The sequence below is a fragment of the Podarcis tiliguerta genome, assembly GCF_965153285.1.
Source record: "Podarcis tiliguerta genome assembly, chromosome: 12".
In the NCBI taxonomy this organism is placed as follows: domain Eukaryota; kingdom Metazoa; phylum Chordata; class Lepidosauria; order Squamata; family Lacertidae; genus Podarcis; species Podarcis tiliguerta.
Window position 1 is genome coordinate 3,169,522 of NC_139545.1, and position 26,773 is coordinate 3,196,294.

The following is a 26,773-nucleotide window of genomic DNA, read 5'->3' on the forward strand; positions in this document are numbered from 1 at the left end:
AGCCTTGTGAGCTCCTAGACTCCAAAGTCTGGTTATTTACAGAAGGGTAGGCTTGTCTTTTAATAAAGGGCCCAAAGAATATGTATTTAATACAGGCAATGACCATTTCATGTGCGGGTTCCATTCCTTCCTGTCCCCGTTCCATCCCTCTTCTGGCTCCAAAAGGACCAGCTTGTCATTTGGACACACCTAAAATGGTTGCTGTCTGTATGTCTTTTCCCACATTAAAAGGTAAAGGGACCCCTGACCATTAGGTCCAGTCACAGACGACTCTGGGGTTGCGGTGCTCATCTCGCTTTATTGGGCAAGGGAGCCAGTGTACAGCTTCCGGGTCATGTGGCCAGCATGACTGAGCCGCTTCTGGTGAACCAAGCAGCACATGGAAACGCCGTTTACCTTCCCGCCGGAGTGATACCTATTTATCTACTTGTACTTCGTGCTTTTGAACTGCTGGTTGGCAGGAGCTAGCAAAGGAAGCTCACCCCGTTGCGGGGATTTGAACCTTCTGGTCGGCAAACCCTAGGCTCTGTGGTTTAACCCACAGTGCCACCCGCATTAAGAGCCTTTAAATGCTCAGCAAGAAAGTTCACAAATACCAAGATTATTCCAGATCAAATTGAGGCATGGTTGGTCTTAGTTGTCAGACTATAGCCATCCAGAATGCATAACACTGCATCCTCCTGCGATTCAGGGGGTCCCTTGCCCCTGTAGCAACATCTGTAAGAAAGAGCCATGGCAAGTAAGCAGTCGTGGCCTGAGGGCCTATGATATTGGCATGGGAAGGAATCCTATCATTTGCCTCAACCTTCCAGTTCCTTCCTACAGATATTGCTGCAGTGAAATATCATGTAGCCACATGGAAGAGGCTCTCACATTGCTCCAGCACACATGTAACTTGCTAAGTATTTATGATCACACACAGGGAATGATCATTAATTTCTGGAAATATATGATAATGTTCTTGCTATTTAGCTTGGGGTTGGGATTACAGAAACGTAGTAGTACAAACTCTGGAATTCCACCACCAGCTCACTGACCATTTTAGTAGCTCTCTGAGACCTTAAAAGAGACCAAAAATTTCATAGGTTTTTTAAAGCCTTCAAATAAAGAAGAGATCTGTTTTCCATTTCAGCTCCAGCTGCTGGATAATATTTTCCAATTCAATTTTCATGGCCATAATTAATGCTTCTAAATTTTAATTGGAGTTTGCGGTTAAAATATTATAACAACATTAAGCCCAAATTTATGTAGCATATTATTTTTACATAAGTGGAATTTGTATGACTGCCTTAACAGATGTTTCAGCAGCTCATTTTGGTTTCTTTGGCAGAATCGAAGTCATTGTTGTAACAGAAAAGGTGTTGCTCTGTTCAAATTAATTTGATACCTGCTTTGATGTAAGATCTACTAATATAAAGTGAAAGTTTAAAGAGGAATATTCAGATGAATCTTAGATGTTTTCTGAATAGTATTTGAATCCCCTGAGCCAACCAAAACTGGATCTTAAGAAAACTGCTTATGCTCTACCAGTCATTCCAACATACTTCTCAGAGAAACCTTGAAATGATTTTTAAAACTGTATTTTGTTTCTGCTTAGCCAATTATGAGGGGAAAGTGTGCATTTGCCAAAACAGTGGAGATAATTGACATATACACACAACATTCCCATTTGGCTGCATGTTTTAGAGGCTGAGATGTGTTGATTTAATATTTGTATTCTGGTTTTCCGACAACAAATGTTGAGTTCAAAGTGGTTCACAATAATCACAACACTATTTAAAAAGCAGCAAGCACTGCAACTGCTATAATATCAAACACAAAAGCATATAAAGCAAAAAACAACAAATTCATCAAAACAATTAATGCAATTCAATAAAGTCAAAGTAACTCTCTGATAGCATTGCAAGGATACTTCCTCATCACTTGGAAGCTTCCTTCAGAACAAAAAAAAGGGGGGGTTAGTTTTTCAACACTGCAATGGGTGGAAGCCTCATTCACTGTCATGAAGTATAGAAACGCACATGGAACTATGCTTTTAAAAACCATTTTGGGTGGGTGGGAGATCAGCAATGCCACACAAGTTCTCTCTTGGGGAGGTTTGTTTCCTACTACTGATTATCTCCTTGAGGAACCCCATGTGTAGCTTTCAAAAGGCATTCCAGGATCTGAAAATCTCTGTTCTGAGATACTTGGTTAGGGTTTGGTAAAATACTGATTTAGTGATTATTTCACATAGGAATGTGTTAGGGATGTTCTAGCATGGAGAAATGGGAAGAGTATGAGTTGTACATATGACAAGCTAGTGGCCTTGCTAACCAAAATGTTGCATAAGGATTATAATGTAGATCCAGGTCTATTAAGGCAGAAACAGATGAGCACAGTAATTGTCCAACATCTTCTGAAATATCTTAGCAGTGAGAAAAGCTACCTTTATGCATTATGATTCCCCTTGAACAACAATGTTGTGGATCAATGACTAAACATCTCATTGTAGTTCAGTGATAAGGTTTGATACCATACATTTGCAAACCACCAAATGCTCCTTTTTCAAAAAGGAGGCACATGTAGAGGGGTTTTCGCAAACCATGCTGCTGGACTGCTGCAAAGCCAAATTTCTTCTGCATGATAATCCAGGTGAACAAATTCTAGTGGGGATGAATTTATTACTTGGATAATTCAGTTGTATTTTCTTCCCTAGAATTCAGTTCTCTCTCTGCAATTCTGGCTTTTGCATAGTTTCTCCGATCACTTTAATTCTCTCTTATACATTCTCAATTGCAGAGAGAGAACTGAAGTGCCATCTGGATGCTGCTATCAAAGTATATCAGCAATTTGCAAGATAACTGAGGGTCAAGCACTTACATAGTTTGCATGCAACACCGTGAAAAACTCAGGGTTGGTGATGAACTTTACAGCTGGAGACTGCAGCAACAAAGTGATTTTTTGAGAATTCACAGGTGAAACAGGTACTTCTCTTCTAATTTCTGAAAATAAAAAGGCTTCCATGTAATACACAACAAGAGAACATTTGAATTTTGAATGACTATTCTCCCCTCTTTTGATTTCCCCCTCTGAAGCAAAGCTTCTGGCAAACTTCCTGGTAGTTACAGAAAGGACTTGTTAATCCATGGCACAACCCTCCCCAACAAACCCGTGCTTGTGTTTTCAATTCCTTAATTGTCTATTCCTTTAACTAAGTCTTGGCTTTTTGGCAACAAGTTCTTTCCAACTTAGTTTTATAAATAAATATCCAGTGTAAAAGTGAGTAGTTCTTTTTATCTCTGACATCCACAAGTATCTTTTCAAGTATCTTAACTTCTTGTGCATTTAGAATCATAGAATCATAGAATGATTCTTTTTATCTCTGACATCCACAAGTATCTTTTCAAGTATCTTAACTTCTTGTGCATTTAACGTATTAAATCTTTTTCCTGGTGTTATGGTTTAAGCTTTTTGTTAACCGCTCTGGGATTTTTTACAGTCAAGCTGCATATAAATTTTATGAAATAAATAAACCAACAGGAGGGAATGTGGAAGAGCAATGATGCTTGGGACTTACGGCCCCAACATAGACTTTATCACAACAGTGAGAACCAGTCCCTCAATGAGAAGCATCTGTGAAACGTGATCTACAAAGCTCATACAATACCATAGTAAGAAGAGGACACTGACTCATGTAAATGTCTTACCTGAACTTGGCTGGGAAGGGTCTGCCTCAGAATCACTTCCTCCTCCAGCGGGAAGCCTCTCTACCCTGCTGCTAACCACCGTGTCCTCATCTGTTCTTTCCGTAGCAATAGTTCGCTGAATATTTTGGTACCTTGATTTTGAAAAAGGGGAGGAAGTAAAATATGTTAGTCAGGTGCACATTACAAATGAGGGGACCGCTGAATAGCATTTTTGTGCCCTGCTTTTAGACTCTAAGCCAGCCTTTCTCACACTTGGGTCCTCAAGCATTGTTGGATTACAGCTCCCATCATTCCTGACCACTGGTCCTGGTAGCTAGAGATGATGGGAATTGTAGCCCAACAACAACTGGGGACCCAAGTTTGAGAAAGGCTGCTTTAAGTTGCTAGTTACTTTATAACTTTAACGAACTGCATTTCGGCTTGGAAAACACCAAATGTTATAGACAATTACCGTATTTTTTGCTCCATAAGACACACTTTTTCCCTCCTAAAAAGTAAGGGGAAATGTGTTTGCATCTTATGGAGCGAATGCAGGAGGGAGGCAGGCGGGAAAAGCCCCAAGAGCCGCACACACGCTCCACGCAGCTCTTGTGGGTTTTTCCCCAGGAGGGAGAAGGGACTGGCTGGCCGCATCAGTCCCTTCTCCCTCCTTGTAGAAAAGTACGCAAAAGCCGCGCGCTCCTTAAAGGCTGCGCGGCTCCTGCTGGCTTTTGTGGGATGTGGGGGAAGGGACAGAGGGCAGCCCCTCAGGCCCTTCCCCCACCTCTCAGAAAAGCCCCCAAGAGTTGCACTCCCTTTCACTAGCCGCGTGGAGCGTGCTCTTGGGGGCTCCCCCCCCCCCCCGAGGAAGGAGAAGGGTAGCCTGTCAGTGATGGGCTGCCCTTCTCTCTCCTGGGGAAAAGCCTGCAAGCGCCGCACACACGCTCCACGCGGCTAGTGAAAGGGAGCGCTGAGCAGAGGCTGGTATGCATACAGGCTCTGCTCAGCGCTCCCTTTAAAAATATTTTTTCCCTTGCATTCCCCTTCTAAAAACTAGGTGCATCTAATGGTCAGGTGCGTCTTATGGCGCGAAAAATACGGTGATTGAAAATATTAGAACAAAAGGACAACAAATCTATCAACAAATAGAACAGTTTGGAAGGCAACACTGAAAATACTTGAGTGTCTTTTAAAAGTACTGGGAGAATATGCTTTCCGTGTACATCTAAATTCCAACAAAGTGTGGCAGGCCTCCCTGTACAGCTGAGTGACAAAGACGCAAAGAGGGCTCACACAGTTGTTTTCCTGTTTGATTAAAGAAGCCCTCTCTGCCATGAGCAGTAAGGCAAGAACAAGCCTGGGTTTGTTTGGAGTGAGGCAAACCCTGAGCCTGGGCTCACATGCAGCACTAAGCAAAACTATAGTTTCCCTTCTAGTAGCGTGGCGGCATCAGGACCAGGACAGGCGCAAAAGGAGCTATGGTTTTTGCTCCATGCATAACCATGATTGCTCCTTCATGCTTAGCCACGATTTGGCTTAGTGTTATGTGTGGTCATTGCCTGTTGTTATTTTGAAGTATCTGGGCACAGTGAATTAACTTAAGTAAGTACAGCCTAACAGGAAAGAAAGGCAGAAAGTGAAAGTCTGGCTCCTCTTGGCCTGACCTTATAGTCAGCTATGGTTGCCATAAATAAAGATTATTTACTTATTTCATGAAATTTATATACTGCATGATGGTAAAAGAAAACTCAAAGCAGTTTATGAAAAAGATAGAACAATAAAATTATCACTAAAAAAGTTACAACCATATTTTAAACCATACAGAAAGTTTAACGACAATAGAATAGACTAAAACAAATTAAAACTCACACAAACTAAATAAAAATCTGGGTAGACTTGTCTAAATAAAAATGTCTTCAGCGGGCAGAAGGCCTGATAAAAATAGGCAGGGAGCTCCAAAGTGTTGAGGCTTCCAAACTAAACAACTGAGTTCTTACAGATGTGGTGCAGGTATTATGCCGCACCCGTAAAAGTGCAAATTCTGCCAATCAAAGCTGTCAAGTGGGAGCATATTGGGTAAGTCAATCTTATAGGTAAACTGAAGAAAATGTGAAACTTTGATATTAGGTAGGCTTACTGACTTGGATTGGCAAATTTTGAGTATTGGTTCAATATTATTAGCTAAATATAATTAGGTAGTTTATATTTAATATTTATTAGAATTATGCTTTAGGTTTCTCAGGTGTTTATGGCATTTGGATTGGAATAATAATAATAATAATAATAATAATAATAATAATTTATAATTTCTTATACCCCACTCATCTGACTGGGTTACCCCAACTGACTGGGCAGCTTCCAACAAGAATACAAATTAAACAACAAAAAATCAAACATTAAAAGCTTCCCCAAAGAGGGCTGCCTTCAGATGTCTACAAAAAATTATATAGTTGTGTAACTCTTTGACATCCTCCAGGAGGGTATTCTACAGGGGGAAATAATATAAGGCTCCAAATGATTTCATTCTTAGTAAAGATGCAGGGTATTAATAATAGTAATAATAATAATAGTAATAATAATTTTGTTTTTAGGTTATTTCTTGGTTTGGTTTGATTTATGATTTGACAGTCTTGGAAATTTTAATAAAATACATGAATTGAATTGAATTGGGAAGAAGGTGAAAATATAAAGATTTATGCTTGGCTGAAAGATTAGACTGCTTTTGTTTCATTAATTTCCTCAACAATCAATGCTTTATATTTAACTTTACATGAACATACACATATTAGCAAGAAGGTAAATAGCATAATAAAATTAGCTTTAAAAAAACACTACAAGAACTAAGGATTTGTTGTCTTGCCTTTAAATATGCCCTTTGCAAACAAATTAATATATTTGGACTTCACACTATATTAACATAGCTCTATTTTTCCCCACTCTCTCTTTTATAAGAACCTATAAACATTTTTATTCACTTCACAGCAGGCTGACTGAACAAACTTTCCATTCCAGTGCAGGCTGAGTTTTATGCCCCCCTCATGCAATAGAAGAACAGAAAAACGTAGTTCACCTATTTAGAGGGATATACACAGTGCATAAGCTTCCTATTTAATTAGATGGTAGAAAAATCCCCTGCGGGCTAATAATGCCGAGGAAGCAAAGCAATGGACCAAGAGACTACTGCAGTTTAGTCAAAACTGTGTAAAGCAATCTTCAAGATATTCTGAAAAAATGCCAACATATGTGGAAAAAAACTTGAAACAGCTGTGTGGATGCATTTGAAAAATCCAGCACTTTTTCAAATGATAATTGTGATGGTGGGTATATTTACTGTGTATGCATTATAATGGTGGTTTTCAAACTTTCTGTCCTCGGGGAGCCCCTAAAAGCTGGTTTTCCAAGGAACTGCCACAGCATTCTGCAGGATATGTGCTCTGGGACCCACTGCCAGCCTGACGTGTCTCACTGCCCGATTCCCTCTTCTGTAACTGGCTTTTGTTAGGTGAACAACCAGTCTTTCAGGGAGGCTTCCTTGATGGCCTTCATTAAGCATCTCATTGAGATGAGTCAGTGCGTCCTGTATTGCTGCCTGAGGAAAAACGGGAAAATGCCGCTCTGCCACTGCCGCCACCAAAGCCTTCCTTACATGGCAACACCCAGAAAGCAGTGGCAATAACAGTGGGTTCTGGTGAGATCTCACACAAGGTCTCACAGAGTACATTAGATCTCACAACATTTTGGCAAGATATTGCCAGTAGCTACCAGAGCTGCTGCCGGCACCCCTCCTTCACCAGTAGTGAAGCATGAGGCATGCTCTCAGGGGTGCTGCTTCTTGGGCTCCCGCCACCCAAGCCAGCTGCCTCACTCAGCCAGCCTCATGAATAGGCCGGCCCTACACTGAAAACCCAATGGAACAACCCCAGTATGCTTTTCAATAGTTTCAAAACCATAGTTTTGTTTAGTCTAGTCTAGACCCTAAAGGACCTTGAACGCTGTCTGTGCCAGCTGAAAAGAAGACGAGAGATGAGGTACGCCAGCAAACCCATCTGTCTCTACCTGGCAACCCCGTGGTTTTCTCAGGACTGGGAAAGGGAGAGAAAAACTGGCTGGGGTTTATCGCTACCTAGTTTTTATTTTGGGTGTGTTCTTTTTTCTGTTGTCATTGTGGATAAGAGATGGGAGTTTCTTGCTGTGGATGCTTGCGGGCAACCATTTACACTGCTCAGGGTGAGATCCTGGATGATGGGGGGGGGGGTTGCAGTTGTTAAGTTAATCAAAAGTCACAGATTGAGGGTCTGTTGGCACACAGACTTTGTGTGAGAGATGGAGAGGGAGGGAGCCTAAGTGAGGATTCGGATGGGAAGTGATGCTAAAACCTTTGGTTGTTTCGTCTGTTTCTGTCTGCTTGAATGTTTTGTTTATTTTTACCTAGTCATTTGGTTAAATTGGAAATATTGATTTTTGCTGCTGTAGTTTTGCTTGTTTACCTTGGGTTAGAATTGTGTTTTATTGGACCCAATTTTGTAGTTTTTGTACATTCAAGGAAGAGCCGACTATAAATACTGCAAACTAACAAAAGTATTTTGTTCATTTTCATCTGAGGAAAAGCCTAGCAGCTGCACAAATACTGCCCAGTTCATCTCAATATTTAAGGCTAATGCAGAAGGAATGTTTTCTAAACCAGATAAAAGGCAGTACATAGAATACTTTAAAATGACCTTCATGGACCTGCCACAACCACCAGAGGGAAGCAAGGTGAGGCTCAAGGGAGGTCTCATTTATATGTTACTGGTATGACGTAATTGTGGCTTTCTAAAGGATGGATCCTGCAATGTATTTGGCTGAAGGAATCTTATGGAATAAGTGGATCATAGGACGTCTCCCTATCAGTCTTGCTGGACCACAGAGAAGTTTGGTGCCAATTCAATTGTTTCTCACATAATTTTATAAAGGTGGGCTTTTATTAATTAAGTTTAATTATTCCATGTGCTGTTTCTATTTTCCCTTAGCTTTCAGTTGTTTAATTACTTATTATTTGTTTAACAGGGTTTTTAAAATTGTTGTTAGCTGCCTTAAGCTCTTTTTATTCTAAAATAAAAATACCCCCTCCACACACCTCTTCCGGCACCTCTTTTTCTAGAAAGAGTTCTGGCATCTCTGTTTCTTGAAAAACAGCATTGTATGTAAGCATAATTTGAGATCAAGACAGCACATAAAGGGGTGGGGAAGCCCTGTCTTTTGGAATGTCAATGTAGATCTGGACTGCAGAAGGTGCTGTGTGCTGGCTGATGCAGGAGTCCCGTCCATTGCTGTTCTGAAGTGTCTTCAGAAACTAAATGAAGGGGCGTAAGCACTGTTGCCTTGTTTCTTATTCTTATTCTTATTCTTTCTTTCTTTATTTAATTTCTATACTGCCTTTCAGCCAAGGATCACAGGGTGATTTTTGATATAAAAACACAAAAATACATACCATAGTAGCAAACAAAAACACTAACCCTGCCACACACAGTTTAAAAGACCACAGACTGTTCAATTAGTCAAAGGCCTAGGAGAAAAGGAATGTTTTTACACCTAAAGAAATGTAAGGAAAGCACCAAGCAAGCTTCCCTGGGGAGAGCATTCCACAAGTGGGGCCACCAGAGAAAAGATCTGTTCTGTTGCTTTATGCCATAGCCCAGTGGTGGCGAACCTATGGCACGCGTGTCATAGGGGGCACTCAGAACCCTCTCTGCCCAGAGCTGGCAGAAGGTGAGGGCAGGTGCATTGAGTCCTCAGCTCAACGTGTGTCGAAGCAGAAGCGCCTCGGATGGGGCGTCAGGGTGTGTGTGTGCGCGCAAAATGGAGCCACAACCTCCAGGGTGCGTGCTTTCCCTTGGGGAGCTTCTGCTGTGGGTGGGGAGGGCACAGCGCTATGCACGCGCTCAGAGGCGCACTGCCACCTTGGTGGGCTGCCGAGAGTGCCAAGCAGCTGCCTTCTTCCTACTGCTGCTGCTGCGAGGTTGAGGCTTCACACACCCTCCGGCCAGGGCCCATGGGAGCGGAGTCAGAAGTGGAGGGTTCGCGCTCCCCAGCTGAGCTGCCTGCTCCCGCTCCTACTTGTGCAGAAGCAGGGTGGGGGTCTCTCAGCTGGGAAGCACGAAGCCTCCACTTCACAAGTAGGAGCGGGAGCAAGCAGCTCAGTTGAGGAGCGCCTGGCTGCCTTCAGGTGGTGCAGGGGCTCTCAGATGCAGCTTTTGGGCTGCCTCCACCTTCCCCAACCTCAGCAACTATTCAGCCTGGCTGCCTTCTTGGGGTTGCAGGGGTTCTGATGCGGAGATGGGGGCTCCTTAAACTTCTTCCTTGAGGGGAGTGGAGCCGCGAACCCCTCAATGGAAAGTGTGACAGAGCCTGCACCTCCCCAGCTGAGCAGCCCCGATCCAGCTCCTGTTCCCGTGCAAACAGCAACACTGCCTAGCAGAGCAGCCTGATCCCTCGTACCTACGAGACCGCCTCTCCTGGTATGCCCCACAGAGAAACTTACGGTCTTCAAATAAAAACATCCTGAAGGTCCCAGGCCACAGAGAGGTTAGGCTGGCCTCAACTAGAGCCAGGGCTTTTTCGGCCATGGCTCCGTTCTGGTGGAACACTCTGTCACAAGAGACCAGGGCCCTGCGGGACTTGACATCTTTCCGCAGGGCCTGCAAGACAAGCTGTTCCACCAGGCCTTTGGCCAGGGCACAGCCTGACTCCCTCCCTCGGCAATCTTCGCAGAGCTCTGGCCCAATGGTTGCCAGTGGCTTGAATTAATTAATTTTATAATGAATGATTTTAGAATGTTGTTTGTGATGTACTTTTATACTGTTTTATTGTTGTTAGCCGCCCTGAGCCCGGCTTCGGCTGGGGAGGGCGGGATATAAATAAAATTTATATATTTTATTATTATTATTATTATTATTATTATTATTATTATTATTATTATTACTTGCCTGCAAGCAGGAGCAGGCAGGGGTGGGGGTGGCGGCAACATCCCTTGCCTGTTCGCTTGCCACCCAGCTCGTCTTCCCTCATTCTGAAAACGAAAGTGTGGCAATCAAAACGGAAGAACAGAGCATGTTCTGTTTCCAAAAAAAGTTCAATAACCAGAACACTCATTTCCAGGTTTGGAGTGTTCAGGTTCCAAGTAGTTTGAGAACTAAGCTGTTTGAAAACCGAGGCACCACTGTATTGCTCCACTCTCTCTCCACATGGATGCGCCAACCTCCCCTTCTAAACCAAAACCTCAGTATTCAGGTTAAATTGCTGTGTTGGCACTTGGCGACAAATAAGTGGGTTTTGGGTTGCAGTTTGGGCACTAGTCTTTCTTTGCATGCATTAATGAAGAATTTCTAGCCTTCACCTATTATTGTATTCATTGTCTCTGAATCTTAAAAGAACCATTTCCTTCTGGCAACACGTAGGCCTGTGTTACCTAAGTATGTAGGGCAAAGAGAAAGGAGCGCATCTTGGGCAGGAAGTGAAGCATGCATGGCACAATTAAGAGAGAAAGGGGAGCAAGAAGGTTGTGTTAACAGCATACCCGGCACACAAGCTAGCACATTCAAAATTAATATTTCAAATATTTCAATTACCTCAAGCTAATATTGATTCAATTAAATGTTATTTTTATAAAATAAACCAAATGATCTCTTCTAGCAAGGTTTGGAACTGGTTTAATTTGCCATTGCTCCCTAAAAAAGTATTTTCATTGCCTAGTTCTTGCAAACAGCAAGTGAGATGGTAAACCTGTAGATTGATGGTGCCATGGCTAAATTGTCCTCCAGACATCATCATCATCATCATCATCATCATCATCATCATCGTCATAGAAAACTGGTAGAAAACTGGTATGTTAGGGGAAATGGTTGCACCTTAGCCTCCTCTCTGACATGCTAATGTTCTATATGTAAGAATGGGCTTTGGTGTAGTTGTATTCTCTACACATACATTTATCACAGCAAACGCAGCAGCTTGAGGGCGCCCAACCATATTTCTATTTCACCTTCCTCACAGGAGATCTGGATGACATATCCCCGGCCCACACACATACCTTACACTTTTTTGTTCTCACAACAACCCTGTGAGGTAGATTGCACTGAGAAAGAGTGACTGGCCCATGGTTACCCAGTGAGTTTTGTGGACGAATTGGGATTTGTAGTAGTCTGACCTACTACACTAGTGTGCTTGAGATAATACTTTGTGGGACTCACTGGTGTTATGTTCTCTTATGCACAAAAGATATTTTTAGAGGAATTAAAGCCTTTAGGGAAACTACTAAAATTCCTGGTGGCTGCCACTTGGCAGCTGATTTCTATAATCCTCCTTTCTGCAAATCGGACTGAAGAACTCCCATCCTGTTTGGCTGTCTTGAAAGGAAGAAGCTTTGAATTTGCCCGCTTAGCACACCAAAGATAATTATCCCACATTTTAAAGTATAAGAAACCCCCCAACTAGCCTGCCTGTTCGCCTTAAGGTGTGTAATTAGAGGATAGATGTTCCAGGCCCAGGTTTTTTCAATGGAAAACAATATCATTATGGTAAACTGAGAGAGGAGGAAAAACAAAAACATTTCCTGAGGTTATAGTGAAAAATGATTTTGCTGTCATATAATGTCAAGTGAAATTATAAATTATTTAACAAGAGAAACGGAAGCATGCATCTTCATGTACTGACCCACTTTGTTTGGTGTGACCTGGATTTAGGTCAAGTGAAGACATTTAAAATAAATCTGCCCATAAACATCTCAGACAGATTTGTAACTGACGTTCACCTGTCTTATACTGGAATACTAGGGCTGCTGCCCCTGCTTGCTTTGCTCACCAACCCCACCTACCCCCTGCCATCCTACCCACCCTTGTCAACCACCTCCCTTTACACCTCACCCAACACCACATCCCACCAGAGCTCCTTCGACCCCCCCCCATTCCAGCCTACCCACACCACCCCATTTTCCCACCCTCTGTTTGCTCCAAACTCTCCCTCCCTCAGAGTTCACCCAAACTTCCCCCTCACAATCTGACCCCAACCCCCCATTACCCCACAACTCATCCCAATCCCCCAATCCCACCGCTGCTGCCATTCACAGACCCACCTGGCTGCCTGTTCACTCATGCGCTCTGCTGGACCACCTGTTTGTGTGCTCACCTGCAGCGCTGAGCTTCCCTTGTGTATGCAAGTGAACAGGCATGTGGTGGTGTCAGGGGGAACATGGGGAGACCATGATTTGTAACCTTTGAGGATGAGGAGCATCAAAATGTTCTTCCAGCAACACTTAGTAGCCCCTGATTATTACTTTAAAAAACTCATACATGCTTGAGAATTCATAGATCCTGCTGTGATTCTAAAAGCAAAACTAAACTTTACAAGCAGCACAGGGGTTCCTGCTGAAGATTATGTTGAGCTTTTCCTTCTTCTTAACATCTATCAAAGCATACCCTGTTTTCTCTATGTAACGTAAGATTTTCATTTATTTCACCCCACATTTTGGTCCAAAAACCTAAAAGGCTCCTCACACTTAATTAAAATGCAAAAACATAATATAAAACAAAAACAACAAAGAAATTAACAAACTACTGCACAGACACCCACCAATATAAAACTTACAGGAGGTAACATAACATAATGTAATATAAATAATAATAATAATAATAATAATAATAATAATAATAATAATAATATCTCCCCTTCACTCGGAGATCCCAGGGCAGGTTACATTAAAAGACAATATAAAATACAGTTTAAAACAACTTACAATCACAAAAACAAGCTGGTATTGATTGCATTTATGCTGTGTATTGCCCAGTGATTTTGAGCAGAAGTAGGGAAACAAAAGGACCATGATATTAGGACACTGGGGAAATTATATTAGCTGTTTCAGAAGGGAAGCTTAACAATGCTTGGTTTTCTTGGGGGGGGCAGCACTCTGTGTATGTCGTAATATTAACTCTGCCCTCCTTGAGAGGACATCTTTTTGTGTGTCTCCCTTTATACAATTTTCAAATCTCTTGGAAACTGCAATCTGCCTCTAGTCTGGTAAGCACCGTTTATGATGCTCCCAGCCTGCAATTATATACCCACTTACCTTGAATTAAGCTCCACTGAAGTCAGTGGGGCACAGTTTCGAGCAGACATGTACAGGATTGCACTTGAAGTCTCTTGTCTGCATAGTGTGCCAGATCCTATAGGCATGGGAAATGAAGGCAAATAGGATGGTTTTAAGGTAGAACTTTTTTAGAAATTTGGTCTAGCATAAACTCACCGCCGATTGAGTTGCTCCATTTGTTGGATTGACCCTGATCTGCGTATTCCATCAAGAGTCGCTGCTGCAGTCGGACGCTGCCAAGTTGTAGTTCGATTCACGTGATCCACATAGAATACCCGACCGTGGCTATCTATCCGAGCTTCCCAGTCTTGCATTAAACGGTTTTTTAGGAAATTGAAAAAAGACAGAAAATGAGGTCATTTGTGAACATCCAGAAATCTAGACTATTAGGGGAATCCAGATATATAAACATTCCTGCCCAAAATGTATAGTATTATGCAAACATATTTACCAAAAAGAAAACAGCAACAACTGCTGCACAGGGTTCTGATCAAAGGGCATTCCTAAATTAAATACAAGATTTAAAAAGTGACCAACAACTTGTAAGACACACTGCTTAAGAACATCAGCATAGGAGCATTCTAATGCTTAACAGCGAAGGAATCCAGAAGCAAAAGAAACAGCATCCTGGCAAAAAAAGTGGGGAAATACGGTGCCCAAGTCACATTTGGATTATTATGTGGACTTCCTGAACTGGACTAGCTCTGCCAGCTAAAGTACAGGCAAAAATGGATCCAGCACGGGTTCAAATGCCAAGACCATGAGGTGCCCAGGTTTTTGGTGGAGGGAAGTTGAACTGGACAGTGTATCCCAACACTGCAGAGTGGGGCTCTTGCCTAATGCAAATTTCGTAGTTGTACTTCGTGAGCTTCCTAATCAGTCTCCAGTCTTAAAGCCGTAACCAAATGGTGCTTGTCCCATCCACTGAAATTAATGGTTCTTATGCACATGAGATTTCTGAGTGTGCTTTGGACCTCCTGCCCATAGCGAAGGCTTTCTGGATCAGGGCCAGTATCTCCAAATCACATGCACTTTTTAAAAGGGTTTTTTAAAAAAGGTTTAGGACCCTGATGGGGGCTAGGAAATCTATGGAATTGTGCTTTATCCCATACTTAGCCTTATTCATAGTCCCAAGTTTCATGAGAGCGATCCTAAAAAGTAAAGGGTATATTTTACCCATAACTGTGGGCATGCATAGAAGGAGCTGAAAAGTAGACATATGCTTGCTGGACAAAAAGCCACACTATGGAATGTTTGGACTACAAATCAACAACCTTAAATTACTTTACATAACAAACAAACAAACAAACAAACAAACAAACATGCCGTGTTTGGGACATTGATATCCACCATTTCCTGCCCAGAATATTTGAATTACTACGGCTAGTAAGCCTGCCACAATGTGCAATAATGCAATGAATCATATAGAAAGCACACACAAATCTCACACAATGGTTAATGCCCACTTGAAAGCCCAGAGCTAGAGGTTTGCCAGTTTAATTGGAAAGCACCATAGTGGCATGACAAGCAGTGGGGAAGGATTGCAAATGCTAGACATTATGGTACATGTACCCACATAATTGGTGAACACTGAAGATCTGTCCAACAGTGCAGATGGACAACATATTGCAAAGAACACAGACAGTTGTGAAAGGAGGTCTCTGAGCTAGGGCCATTTCATGTTTAACACACAGTTTGTGTGTAGAAAAAAACATAGCCTATGAAACAGCCCAGCCAGTGAAGTAGGAGCTTGCTGACATACAAGTTCTAAAAAGGAGAATATGGTGGGGACGTGCCAAGATGATGGGGACACAGGGGCAGAAACTGGCAACAATCCAGTTAGGCATCACTTCAAGCAGATTGTATGCATGTCTTCTCAGAAGTCTGTCCCAAAGAGCCGGGCATGATTCTGAAGTAAGTGTATTTAGGACGGCAGCTATTCAGTCATATCCTATGCATACTCCACTATGTACAATGGTTCATGTTCCCTATAAGTGTGTGTTTAGGATTACAGCTTAAATCTCACTGACAGCAATAAGATTATTTGTTTCAACAGCACTGAATTTTAACTGGAATGGAGTCAGTGGTTATATCAGGCTACTTTGTTTTGAAAGGTACACATAAGTTCTTGCCTCTCAGGTCCCAGAAAAGCTGTTGTGAATATTCTGTGGTCCTTTGAATTCTCCCAAGTGGCCATACACTAGACCTTTCAGGAAGATTTCATCTTCTTCTAACCATCACTCCTTGGCTTTCACTGGAAAAATACTTTAAGACAAGCACATCTTTCTCCATCAAGTCAAGCATACGATAATCCATGTTTACACCTTCAGATATAAAATAGATTCTCCCTGCTTAAGGGTGAGTTACTCAGGAAGCAATAAAGGCATATTACAAATGCCAGAAAAGTGAAAAATCTTTAGATCAGGCTGCAGTGTGTAGTTAAAAAAATGTGCTTTAAAAATTCATGCCGCTGAGAATTATCGTCCCTATGTGGCTTTCAAATCAAATGGAAAACTGAATAATTCAATTCCGGCAGCAACTATTCAGTTGGCATGGCACATGAAAGACAAACATGTTCAGGGACATAGAATATATAGCTACTAAAGATTCAGCGATACGAATGGATATATTAGTAAAGACCTTTTAGTTGTTTATGCTTCTATGCTTGGGATTTCGTATCAATTAATCTCCACAATAATCACTGTCAATAAACCTATCAGTAAAATATGAGATGAAAATGTAGAAGGGTGAATTCAAGGGCCCCTAGGACCGACAATAACTGGAATCCATAGAATCTTCATAGATTTAGGTACAGAGTCCACATAAGCATTCCTCCTAAACTACAGTAGGCCATCTGGCTGTAATCTGAAATCTAATTTGCCTTCACTTGCAAAGTGGTTGGAAAAGATTTTGGAGGAGAGACATATTTGCCTATTATATGAACTTCTCTTATTTCCTTCTTCTGTCTTAATCTACAGCAGACTTCAGCTAAGGCTCCAGGCAACTGAAGGCTTCCTTTGGCTTTACTGCATCAACAAAGTAAGAATCAAATCCAGTGATGAAGTTTAGGGAACATCCATAGCCCAGTGGAGGAAGGTCACCAAAAACAAAGTAACTGGATAAAAAACAGAAACATAAAGCTTTCTTTGCAAACTTTACCTAGTTTTTGAACACACTGGGCACTTTCTATAACCAAGCAGTAATATCTTTAGACCTGAAAGATCACAACAGTATTATGTGTTACAGGTCAGAGTATGCCATCTACTGGACATTTTTGTTAATGCAAGATGCTAGGTAATCCTTATGAAGAATAGGCATATTAAAAGTGGTGAAAAATGCATAAACCCGGAAGGACAAAACAGAAATATTCAAGAAATGTCACCGCCACTCCAGGAATTTCACCCCACTAACATGCTATCTGTTAATGAATACTTTACAGTCTGCACAGCCCAAGGATGTACAGGATCCTAGGAAATGTGAGAGCTACCACACATTTAAGGAGGCCGTTATAAGACCTTTATTGAAAAAGCTCTCCCACATTGGCAATCTCAATATCCCATTTTTGGGATCCCATCTCAGCTCCAGGGGTTTCTGGAGGACACTGATTATCTAGATCCACTTCAGACCTGGTTATAAGACAGACGGCTTTGGTCGCCTTGGTGGATTTCTTGATAACTGGATGGAGGAGTGTGTCCCTGTTGGTTCTGCTGACCTCTCAGTGACTTTCAGTAGCATCGACCATGGTTATCCTTCTGGGCCAAAGGTCTCCTGCTGGGAAGGGACTTGGAGGCACTGTTTTACTTCCTTCCTGAGGGGCTTCTGCCAGATTGTTGACTGGGGCTGCTATAGGGAGCATCCATAACAGTTCTCAAGCTACATAACAGCTCCCCTGCTAACCATCTGTTTCTGGGCACAATTCAAAGTGCTGTAAAGACCCTCTATGGCTGAGATCCAAGCGATCTGACAGACTACGTGTCTATTCCCTCAAATGAAATTGCCCAGGTTTTGAGATCTTTAGGGGAGGCACTTCTGTCTGTCAAATAATGTTATTTTAAAAATTTAGGGAACATTCTCACTTTATTTTTGATATCTATGCTACTAATATGCTACAGCTTTAATTTTAGAGAAAATGTGCTAATTTAAAAATTATCTGTACTATAAAATAACAGTTGTAACAGTTGTAACTATATGTTACAGGTAAGTAAAAATTTATCAGTTTTAGACCCCTAAGTAGTTTTAGACATTACCCCATTTGCCTTTACATTATTCCATCCTTATTTCGGACATCATGATATATTGGTATATTGCAGTTTAGCTTGTGATATATCACAATGCTGAAAACCAGAAATTACCCATCCTATTCAGTGTGACATTAATTATCTCCAGATATTTGCCCTCATCTTTTTTCTTTTTTTAAAACAGCTGGAGATTTATTAAACACATCAAGGCCACAATCTGCCTTCCTGCAAAAACCTAGCTGAAATGAACAGGAGCCCTGATTCAATTCTGCAAGGCACGTTTGTGAGAACTTTCCAGAAAGTTTTGCATCAATTGCAGGATACACTGATGGAGTGAAGGCAAAGTATTTAAAATGAAATTATAGAGAGTTTTAAAAGATAATTTTAATGTTGTGAGCTCCACTTCCTTCCACCTTCACAGGAGCGAGGTATACCCTATCGAATCCTCTGCTATACTGGCCATCAATCCTGTCCTTGTAAAAACGGTAAACTGCCACAGTTCAAGAAAAAAACCATAAAACAAAACAGCAAACAATGATAAAAACAGGACACATGCCAATAAAAATCAATAAGCCAGCAACTTACATGGGTATTACATTCTGGGGATCATGCATAAAGCCAAAACCGGTAAAGGCCCAGTCGCGGACAAGTCTGGGGTTGTGGCGCTCATCTTGCTTTATTGGCCAAGGGAGCCGGCGTACAGCTTCCGGGTCATGTGGCCAGCAGGACTAAGCTGCTTCTGGCAAACCAGAGCAGTGCACATAGTCCAAGCCTATTAGGTTCAATGGCAAATGGGATTGCCAAAGTTATTTTCCCTGCAACCCTGCCTCCTTTCCGCCCCTTTTTATTTATTTAGTTTTGATGCACTTTTAAAGCTGAATGCACACAAGTTAAATGTGTGTAAGTTCCAGGCTTACTGTAATCAAATGCCTGCTTAAAAAACAAACAAAACCTTGGACGCTTTATAGAAACCAGCCCAATTTGTACTCCACCTCATTGATCATTGCAAAGTCTGGGGGTCACTCTGCTGAAAACCTTGCCTCTTGCTAATGTAGTTCTATCTGCTTGCAACGATGGCCTACGATGCTGGACTTGATCACCTGAATACAACAAGTCTGTGGACTTCTGCAGAAAAAACCGTCCTTCAGATGGGTCGGCCCCCGTCCTGTGAAGGACTTTATGGATCAAAACCAAAACCTTGAACTGAGCCTGGAAGTACATGGTAGGCAGTCCAATTAGTACAATACTGGTTGGATATGCTTAGGTTTCCATTGCCTTCTAGGGGACAGGAAGCAGCAGTTTGCACCAGCTGCTCGATTACCTGTTTGAACTGCCTGCCTCTTTCAGTTCACAAAGCTGTTGGCTCTTCTCAGTTTCAGCAACTTCAATTGCTTAAAGCGAAATTTTAAACAAATCTGGAGGTTCATTCCTCATACAGTAATTCTGGAGGAATCAAAAGAGTTTCAGAACGACAGGTGAACTTTCTTCAGGGTTTTTTACACACTGCCTAGTTATATGTACCCTTCAGATAAACAGGAAAACTTGAGTTGAAAAAAGTAGCATATTTTTAAGAAACTAAAGCTTACTTGGCGGAAGAGGTTCATCAATGGCTGGGTAGTGATGGTGGTCAGACCTCATGGAGGGAAGCTGGTTGATTGGCTGAGAATTATGGAGTAAAGGGCAATCACCTATGGATAAGACAGTCAAGATGTTCATGTTCATTCATGGATGCCACACAGTGGTTACAAATGCACTGCTATAAACACAAATGACTGGAAGAACTTCAGATAAGGGCTAACAGCAATCTGGTGTATTAGCTGCCTCAAGCCCTCTTTGAAAATAATGTGCAAGGCAAAGAACTATTGAAATATGAAGTCAAAAGGAAGATTTTGTGAGTCACTGCATAGTAAGGATTGATGACTTACAATGTAAACCCAACTAAGGACTGATGGGTTTGGTTCAGTCCCTGACCTCTCCAGCTATAAATTAAATAAGAGGAGAGAGAGAGAGAGAGAGGGAGAGAGAGGGAGGGAGAGAAGAAAGCGAGAGAAGGATAAGTGAACAAGAGGGAGTGAGCTGAGACAAAGATAGCTAAAAGGAACATAGGGGGACCTGAGATAAGATAGAGAAGAGATGAAGTGTAGAGCCCAAAGCAAAATGGAAGTATTTTCTGAATACTAACATTCAGTGCAGGTATTCTTGCCTCCATAATCTGAGCAAACTGTCACTCATAAAGTTCTGCTATCACTAGAGTCTCTTTGAGATGCTGCAACCATCTTGTAGTAATATACCATTCTGATTTTGAGAACTTAAAACACATAACCAAGTTCTTATTGGATTCAAGGGTTCAGTGAACATTTTTCAAACCCCACAGAATCAACAGTTTTATCCCATTGCTTGTCATTTACCCTCATTTTATTATGTTTTAGAACAGGGGTACATAATAATAATAAAAAACTTAGGGTAGTTGTAATGTCATCATACCATTTTTAACCAAAATGAAACACCTGATTACTGGCTTGGACATTTTTTAATGTCAGAATCTTTCCAGCTACAGGACTGAGATTATTGGGGGGTGGGGTGCGCAGAAAATAAGGTTATACTTCTTAAAACCATAATTTATCAGCCATCTAACTGATGTTAGAGAAACTCAACAGCAATCGAAACCTTGGCTGGGAAGCAGCAGGGCCAAGCGCAGTGGTGGGGCAACTGCTGCATCCCAAACCCTCACACTGGCCAGGGCAGAAGATGGTGGGGAAGGTTAATTTACTTTGTGCTGTGCCGCCCAGGAGCTGGCGGGAACCCCAGGAACTCGGAGGGATGGCACTGCTTAGGATCCAGCAGGTCAATGGCTGCCTGTGCTCTATCCTCACAATCCATTTTGGTACCTAATGCCGGCAAGTGCTGGATGGAACAACAGCAGCAATAGTGTTCCCATTCACCACACTTTGCGCAGCTGCAACGAGGTTCTCCATGGTGGCAGAGCCCACATTGCTGCCCCCAACCCCCTCCAGCAGCACAGACAAAGGGGTTTGCGTTACTCTGCAAATAATTTTAGGTGGCTTTTAGGACTGCAGCCAAAACAAAATGGAAAATTCAAATGACGTAGTTTGAATAAGTAAAATGTACACACTTAATTCCACGTAAAAACAATTTTAAGCTTGAATTTAACAAAATATTTGGCTTTGGTTTCCTAATAAAAATCAGTTTGAATACACTGTCCAGAAAAAAATTGAGCCAGATTTAAGAAAAACAACCCTCCACAATATAAAAATAGTTCTCTGATCTTCATCAATCTCACAACCACAAAAAGAAATGTCCCAAGCAAAAGCCATTGATGAATGTATATAAGTCACACTTTTTTACATGCTGGGAAAATTTGATATTTTAAAACTTACTGCATGTTCCTAGAGAACTAATACCTTTACTCAAGTTTACTGCTAGGTCACCAAAATCAGGCTTCCTTTCTGCTGCTCTTTTACTTACCACCTAACCTCCATCTAACTATCTAATCATATTAGGTTGGATTTTAATTTTACTGCTTTGATGGCCAGTGTCAAGGGTCAGCATCATCATAATGGTGGTGTGCCACAATGGTGTGGTCCACTGCCTGTCCTTGTAGTCTCCTGGCCCTGCTCTTCATCCTCCCTGTTCACCTGCCCTTTCAAGTAAGTGAGCCATGAATGATCAAGGAGGAAGATGTCCACTTTCCGGTGTGGGCTCAGCACAGAATGGGGGAGAAAGGCACACTTAAGAGAACCTTGGTGCAAGCCTCTACATTGGCCTGGGAGCCACTGTGATAATGCAAGAATTCCTGAGCCTTGTAGGAGGAGTTGTGCTACAAGCTCCTTCCTGTCCTAGGATTAACCTTCAGAAAATTGGGCTGATGATGGTCTGGGCCCAAGATGTTTTGGTGCCTTAAGGCAAACTACAAAACGGCACCCCCCCCCCCAACAAGCGAAGAAGAGAGTGAAGATCTACATTGGGAACAATGGGGGAAATCAAATCAACCTTCCCCAACAGCTGAACTGGGAATCAAAAGTCATTGTGGGGGAAAGCCCCCCCCCCACTTTGAATCAAGCTGGGTGGGTGTGGAGCCCAGAAGACCCCAGAGGGCAGCCCCTGCAATTTCCTCCATGGAGTGGGAGGAGACCAGCTACGCTTCCTATTCACCAAGAGGCTGCTGTAGAGGGGTGGCTTCTGAGAAGGCAGGAGATTCAAGGCCTCCAAGGAGCATGCCACAGCCATTGCTGCCACCATGGGAGATGCATTCCTTGGAGGCCCTGTGGATCATGGGTGGGCCGGCCCTGTGTGGGGAGTAGCCACACAATGGTTTCAGAACAAACCCATAAACACATTTTATGCTACACAAGCAGCCCCACACTTTCCTGGGTACGCATTCCTGGGGAGAAAACATGGTGAACAAATCACCTGATCATGTGGTTGTGCTGATCTGGTTGTGCTGGCACATTAGGGAATAGGAATTGACTTGCTAGTTCACGATTCTCTTCCAGCAATAACTAGCCACATGCAGTTGGTGCAGCCAGCTTCTCTACAGCATCTAACTGTTACTACAATCACAGGAGTTGTGACTGTCCATCTCTGGGATTACCTGGCTCACATAATGTGATCATCGACAGAGCTTGTGTTGCTCAGAAATGCCTTGTGTGACTCATGTTCTACACCAAACTTTCCCAAACTTTTCATGTTGGTTACAAACTTTTTAGACGTGCATCATTTTGCGACACAGTAATTTAGTTTTACTAGCAAACCAGAGGTTAAACTAACCCCTTTCCAGCCCTGTGGGGAGCGCAGGGAGCATTCGGGTGACACACCTACACACTGACATGTCGTGACACACAGTTTGGAAAGCTCTGCTTTACACAATATATGAAAACCTGTAGAGCAGGCATAGGCAAACTCGACCCTCCAGATGATTTGGGACTACAATTCCCATCATCCCTGAGCACTGGTCCTGTTAGCTAGAGATGATGGGAGTTGTAGTTCCAAAACATCTGGAGGGCCTGCTGTAGAGATTATCCACCATGTTCTTTTTTCAACTAACCAAAGACTGCAATCTATGCTATTTTTTTTACTATTTTGAAAATGTGTGCCCTGCCTCCCCCCCAACAAAAGCAAAGTCAAGACAACAAACAAAATTTACAAAATATCAAAAAAGCTCAGTGCACAAGTACAATGCAAATCAAATTGCTTTGAATGCCTAAATCAAATGAAATTTGAGGTTATTTTTGCTTCTGCAAAGGGGACAGAAGGAAAGGAGTGGTTGAAAGGTGAAGCATAAGCATGCCATTTTAATCTAACTGTGGAGATTAGCATTTCACCACAATGATACGGCATAGACTTGATTCACCACAAGAAGCCCTTTTTACACTGCTCCCCACAATTTATATGTTTTGCCAAGAAGTCACATGACTGGTAGAGTCTGAAACTACTTCAAATACAAAGAGAGATTTAGATGTTGGCATACAAAGTCCTACTGAGCGAGATCCTCACATGTTGCACACTGCAGCAGCTTAATACACCAGATGAGGATGTAGCCCTCCCCACGCACTAACTCTCTCTCCTCAGCCACACACACACACACACACACACACACACCCCTGAGGTGAAATGAAATATTTTTTATATAAACCAGGAAAAAGCTCCACTGAAAAAAGGAGTGCTATGAAGGGACTACTGATTTTTAAATCTCCCCGTGGTCTAGGCAATGAAGCAACCACAAATCCTCCCACCACCTCCCTCTCTGGTCTTGTACTCCCCACACAGCTCTTATTTTCTGTAGGGGTAGGACTGCAGGTGTGTCACGTAACAGTGAGGGAGAAGAGATGGACCTCACGACCAAAGAGGGAAGTGGTGAGAAGAGGCACAGGTGATTTAAAGTTATGTGTTTGGTGCCCAGGTTGCAAAGTGGCAATCCTAAGATTCCCTACAGTGACATGCACAACATATAGGTTAAGTGTTCAGGAACTCATTTATGCACGTGACCAAGAGAATCCAGCAGACGCATCGTTTGTGCCTACCACCAGTGTCACATCAATAATAAACTGACCATGTAAGAACACTTAATTCCTGTTTCTTTCCCCCCAAGCAGGGTGTTAAGTACTGCCCAACAAAACTGGCCAGACCTTGGTCATTAGCTATCTCTCATAATGCCTAATATAGATAATCAACGTATTGCTCCTCCAAGTCTAACCTTCTCTTCTGTTGCTTGGGCCTGCTACTGGAGACTCTATGCTTTCTGCTGTTCTTGGCAGATTCACTCCACGAGCTACCAATTCCTCAGGCCAATGGGCAGAGCCATCCCCCTGCTCCCTGTCAAGCTCAGGGCTTTGAACCGAGTCTGGCACTGACTCAAAAGCACTGTTCTCCTCTTCCTCATCATCCTGTGAAGAAAAAACTGTGCTCTCAGAAATCTTTGCACTGTCAACAGAAGAGAATCGGGTATGGCTTGAGAACCGGTTGGTGCTGTCCTGGCCAGAGGTGCTGTAGCAGGAAGTGCTGTAGCAGGAAGTGCTGTAGCAGGAAGTGCTGTAGCAAGACGGGCTGTAGCAGGAAGTGTCGCACATTTCGCACTCAGCATCACCATTAGGCCTAGGACTCAGTTCACTCTCACTTTCTGTTCTGGGCCCTTCACCATCCAGCTGTTGTTCATTTAAGTCAGCTAGGTGCTCCATGGAGGCATCTTCCACTCTGTTTTCATGGGGAGCTTCTGCTAAGACTGTTTCCGTCTCGCTGGCCATGTCTTTCTCTGACACTTCCCTGACTGTCAGCTCTTCATCATTCTCTACCACACTGCCTTGTTCCTCTTCCCCTTCTCCATCATCACTGCTCATCTGGGCTGAAGGCAAGCTGTGTAGGAGATTGTGTATTCTTATGTAGTGTGTACGTGGGGTCTCAGGCTCTCCACAGGCAGACGCTATCACTGTCTCAAGTTCTGACACAGGCAAGGAGCAAGGCCTGTTCTTCCTTTTCGCTGTGGTCCTCAGCTGCAGCTTGTTCTTCTCCGTTTCCTCATCATTGTCTTCTTCTTCCTCCTGGGCTGAAGCTCCTTCATCATCCTGACTTTTCTCTAGATCCTTGAGAGCTTGCATATCCCCACTCACCTCATCAATTGATAAGGCTTCTATGCTGGCAAAGATGTCGTTGTCTCCCTGCGTAGCAGAATTGACTTTATTGTTTTCCCTAACTTCAGATTCAGGGGGTGTGCAGGCCAACAGAGCCAGTTGCTCAGTGAGGTCCATAGCACTCAGGGAAGGCATCATTTCCCCTGGGATGGATTCCAAGGGACCAGCCGTGTCTGCTGGCACTGCGTCAGCCTCCCATTTCCCGCTAACTCTTCTTTTAGGAAGCTGTTCAGGCTGAGCTCCCCAGCACCAGAGCTATCAACATTGATGTAGATCACGGGGTATCCATTTAGCTTCTCTGGAACTGCACTTTCTGAGCTCACTTCTGTGCTGGTGCACGGAGGCTCACCAAGGATATCCTCTGCTGAGATATTCATGGTGCTTTCCTGGAAATCAGCTGACTCAGGATCTGCAGTAATAGAGACCTCTTCATCATCTGTGGGGAACATGAAGGAAAGGGGTTACTTGAGCAAGCAAAGCCATTTGCTGAATCATGTGCATAGGGATCACATTGGCTTGTGCTATCGTAACCTAAACAGAAATAGGTAAGAGCCGCTGTCAGATGCTTTTCAATTGAGGCATGCTCAGGAATAAAGGCCACGTCACATATATCATTAACAGCAGCGTGGTTAAACTCCCCCACACCCAGGTTTTTAAAATTAAAAACAAACTTTTACATTTTAGATCATTAATTAAAATATAAATCATAATATATTTTTAACAGCCTAGCTTTAATGCTGCAATGTTTTAAGATACTAAAGGAAAGCATATAGTTCACATTTTTAAAAACTGAATCCACTATATAGTATCAAACATACCTTAGCTAAAATCCTATGCACACTTCTGGCTACAAATGCTTAGGATTGTATTGTAAGTTATTGAGTGCTTTTCACCATAAAAAATAATCCATGACTAAAATAGCTACCTTTAATGTTAGCAGTGGAATCCATGCATGTTTACTCAGAAGTAAGTGCAACTGAGCTCAGTGAGTCTTACTTCTAAGTAAATATAGAATTGCCACTGAAGTATTGCAAACATGGGGCAATAATTCCTAAACAGGCAGCTCCTGTTTCGTGTGTGTTCAAAGAATGTGTGACCATGAATGTACATAACACCACAATCTGGAAGTGGCCAGAAAAGGGGGCAGAATGGTGGTGGTGGTGGAATGGGGCAGAGCACAGCGGGCTTTACATGCACTCCACAGAAACGCATGGGGGTAAGAACCACAACCCCTGCGCAAAACAGTCGTTACCTGTACCATATTTATTGAGGCAAGAATGGTCCATGCAAGAAAATGGTCCATGCAAAAAATGGTTTTGCATGCAAGAAAAGTAAACAAGAAATAGAAGACAATTTATCTGTTTGTTTTATGCATGAGGTTAACTTCTTGTTACTATGCTTTTGCATATTCACACAGGCATAAGCATATGCTGTATGATGCACAATTTCTAAAATTAAAATGTCCTACGGTATATTATTATATTCTCCTATGTGGGTTTAATGGCTCCATTTACTTCTAAGTCAATATTTGAAATGATTATGTCAAGCAATTACTATGCCCTTTTGTTTAGGAAATATCTAAAATGCAAATGGTTAAGGCGACTA

At 42.5% G+C, this 26,773-nt stretch overlaps 1 protein-coding gene across 1 annotated transcript in view; it reads right to left on the reverse strand.

The window, feature by feature from the left end:
• HECW1 (HECT, C2 and WW domain containing E3 ubiquitin protein ligase 1) overlaps positions 1-26,773 on the reverse strand; it is a 188,722-nt gene that overhangs the window by 34,375 nt on the left and 127,574 nt on the right. The window contains 6 exon segments of the mRNA XM_083407000.1: positions 2,863-2,984; positions 3,690-3,820; positions 13,942-14,092; positions 19,610-19,711; positions 24,238-25,362; positions 25,365-25,604. Of these exon segments, the coding sequence (XP_083263126.1) occupies positions 2,863-2,984; positions 3,690-3,820; positions 13,942-14,092; positions 19,610-19,711; positions 24,238-25,362; positions 25,365-25,604 (1,871 nt within the window).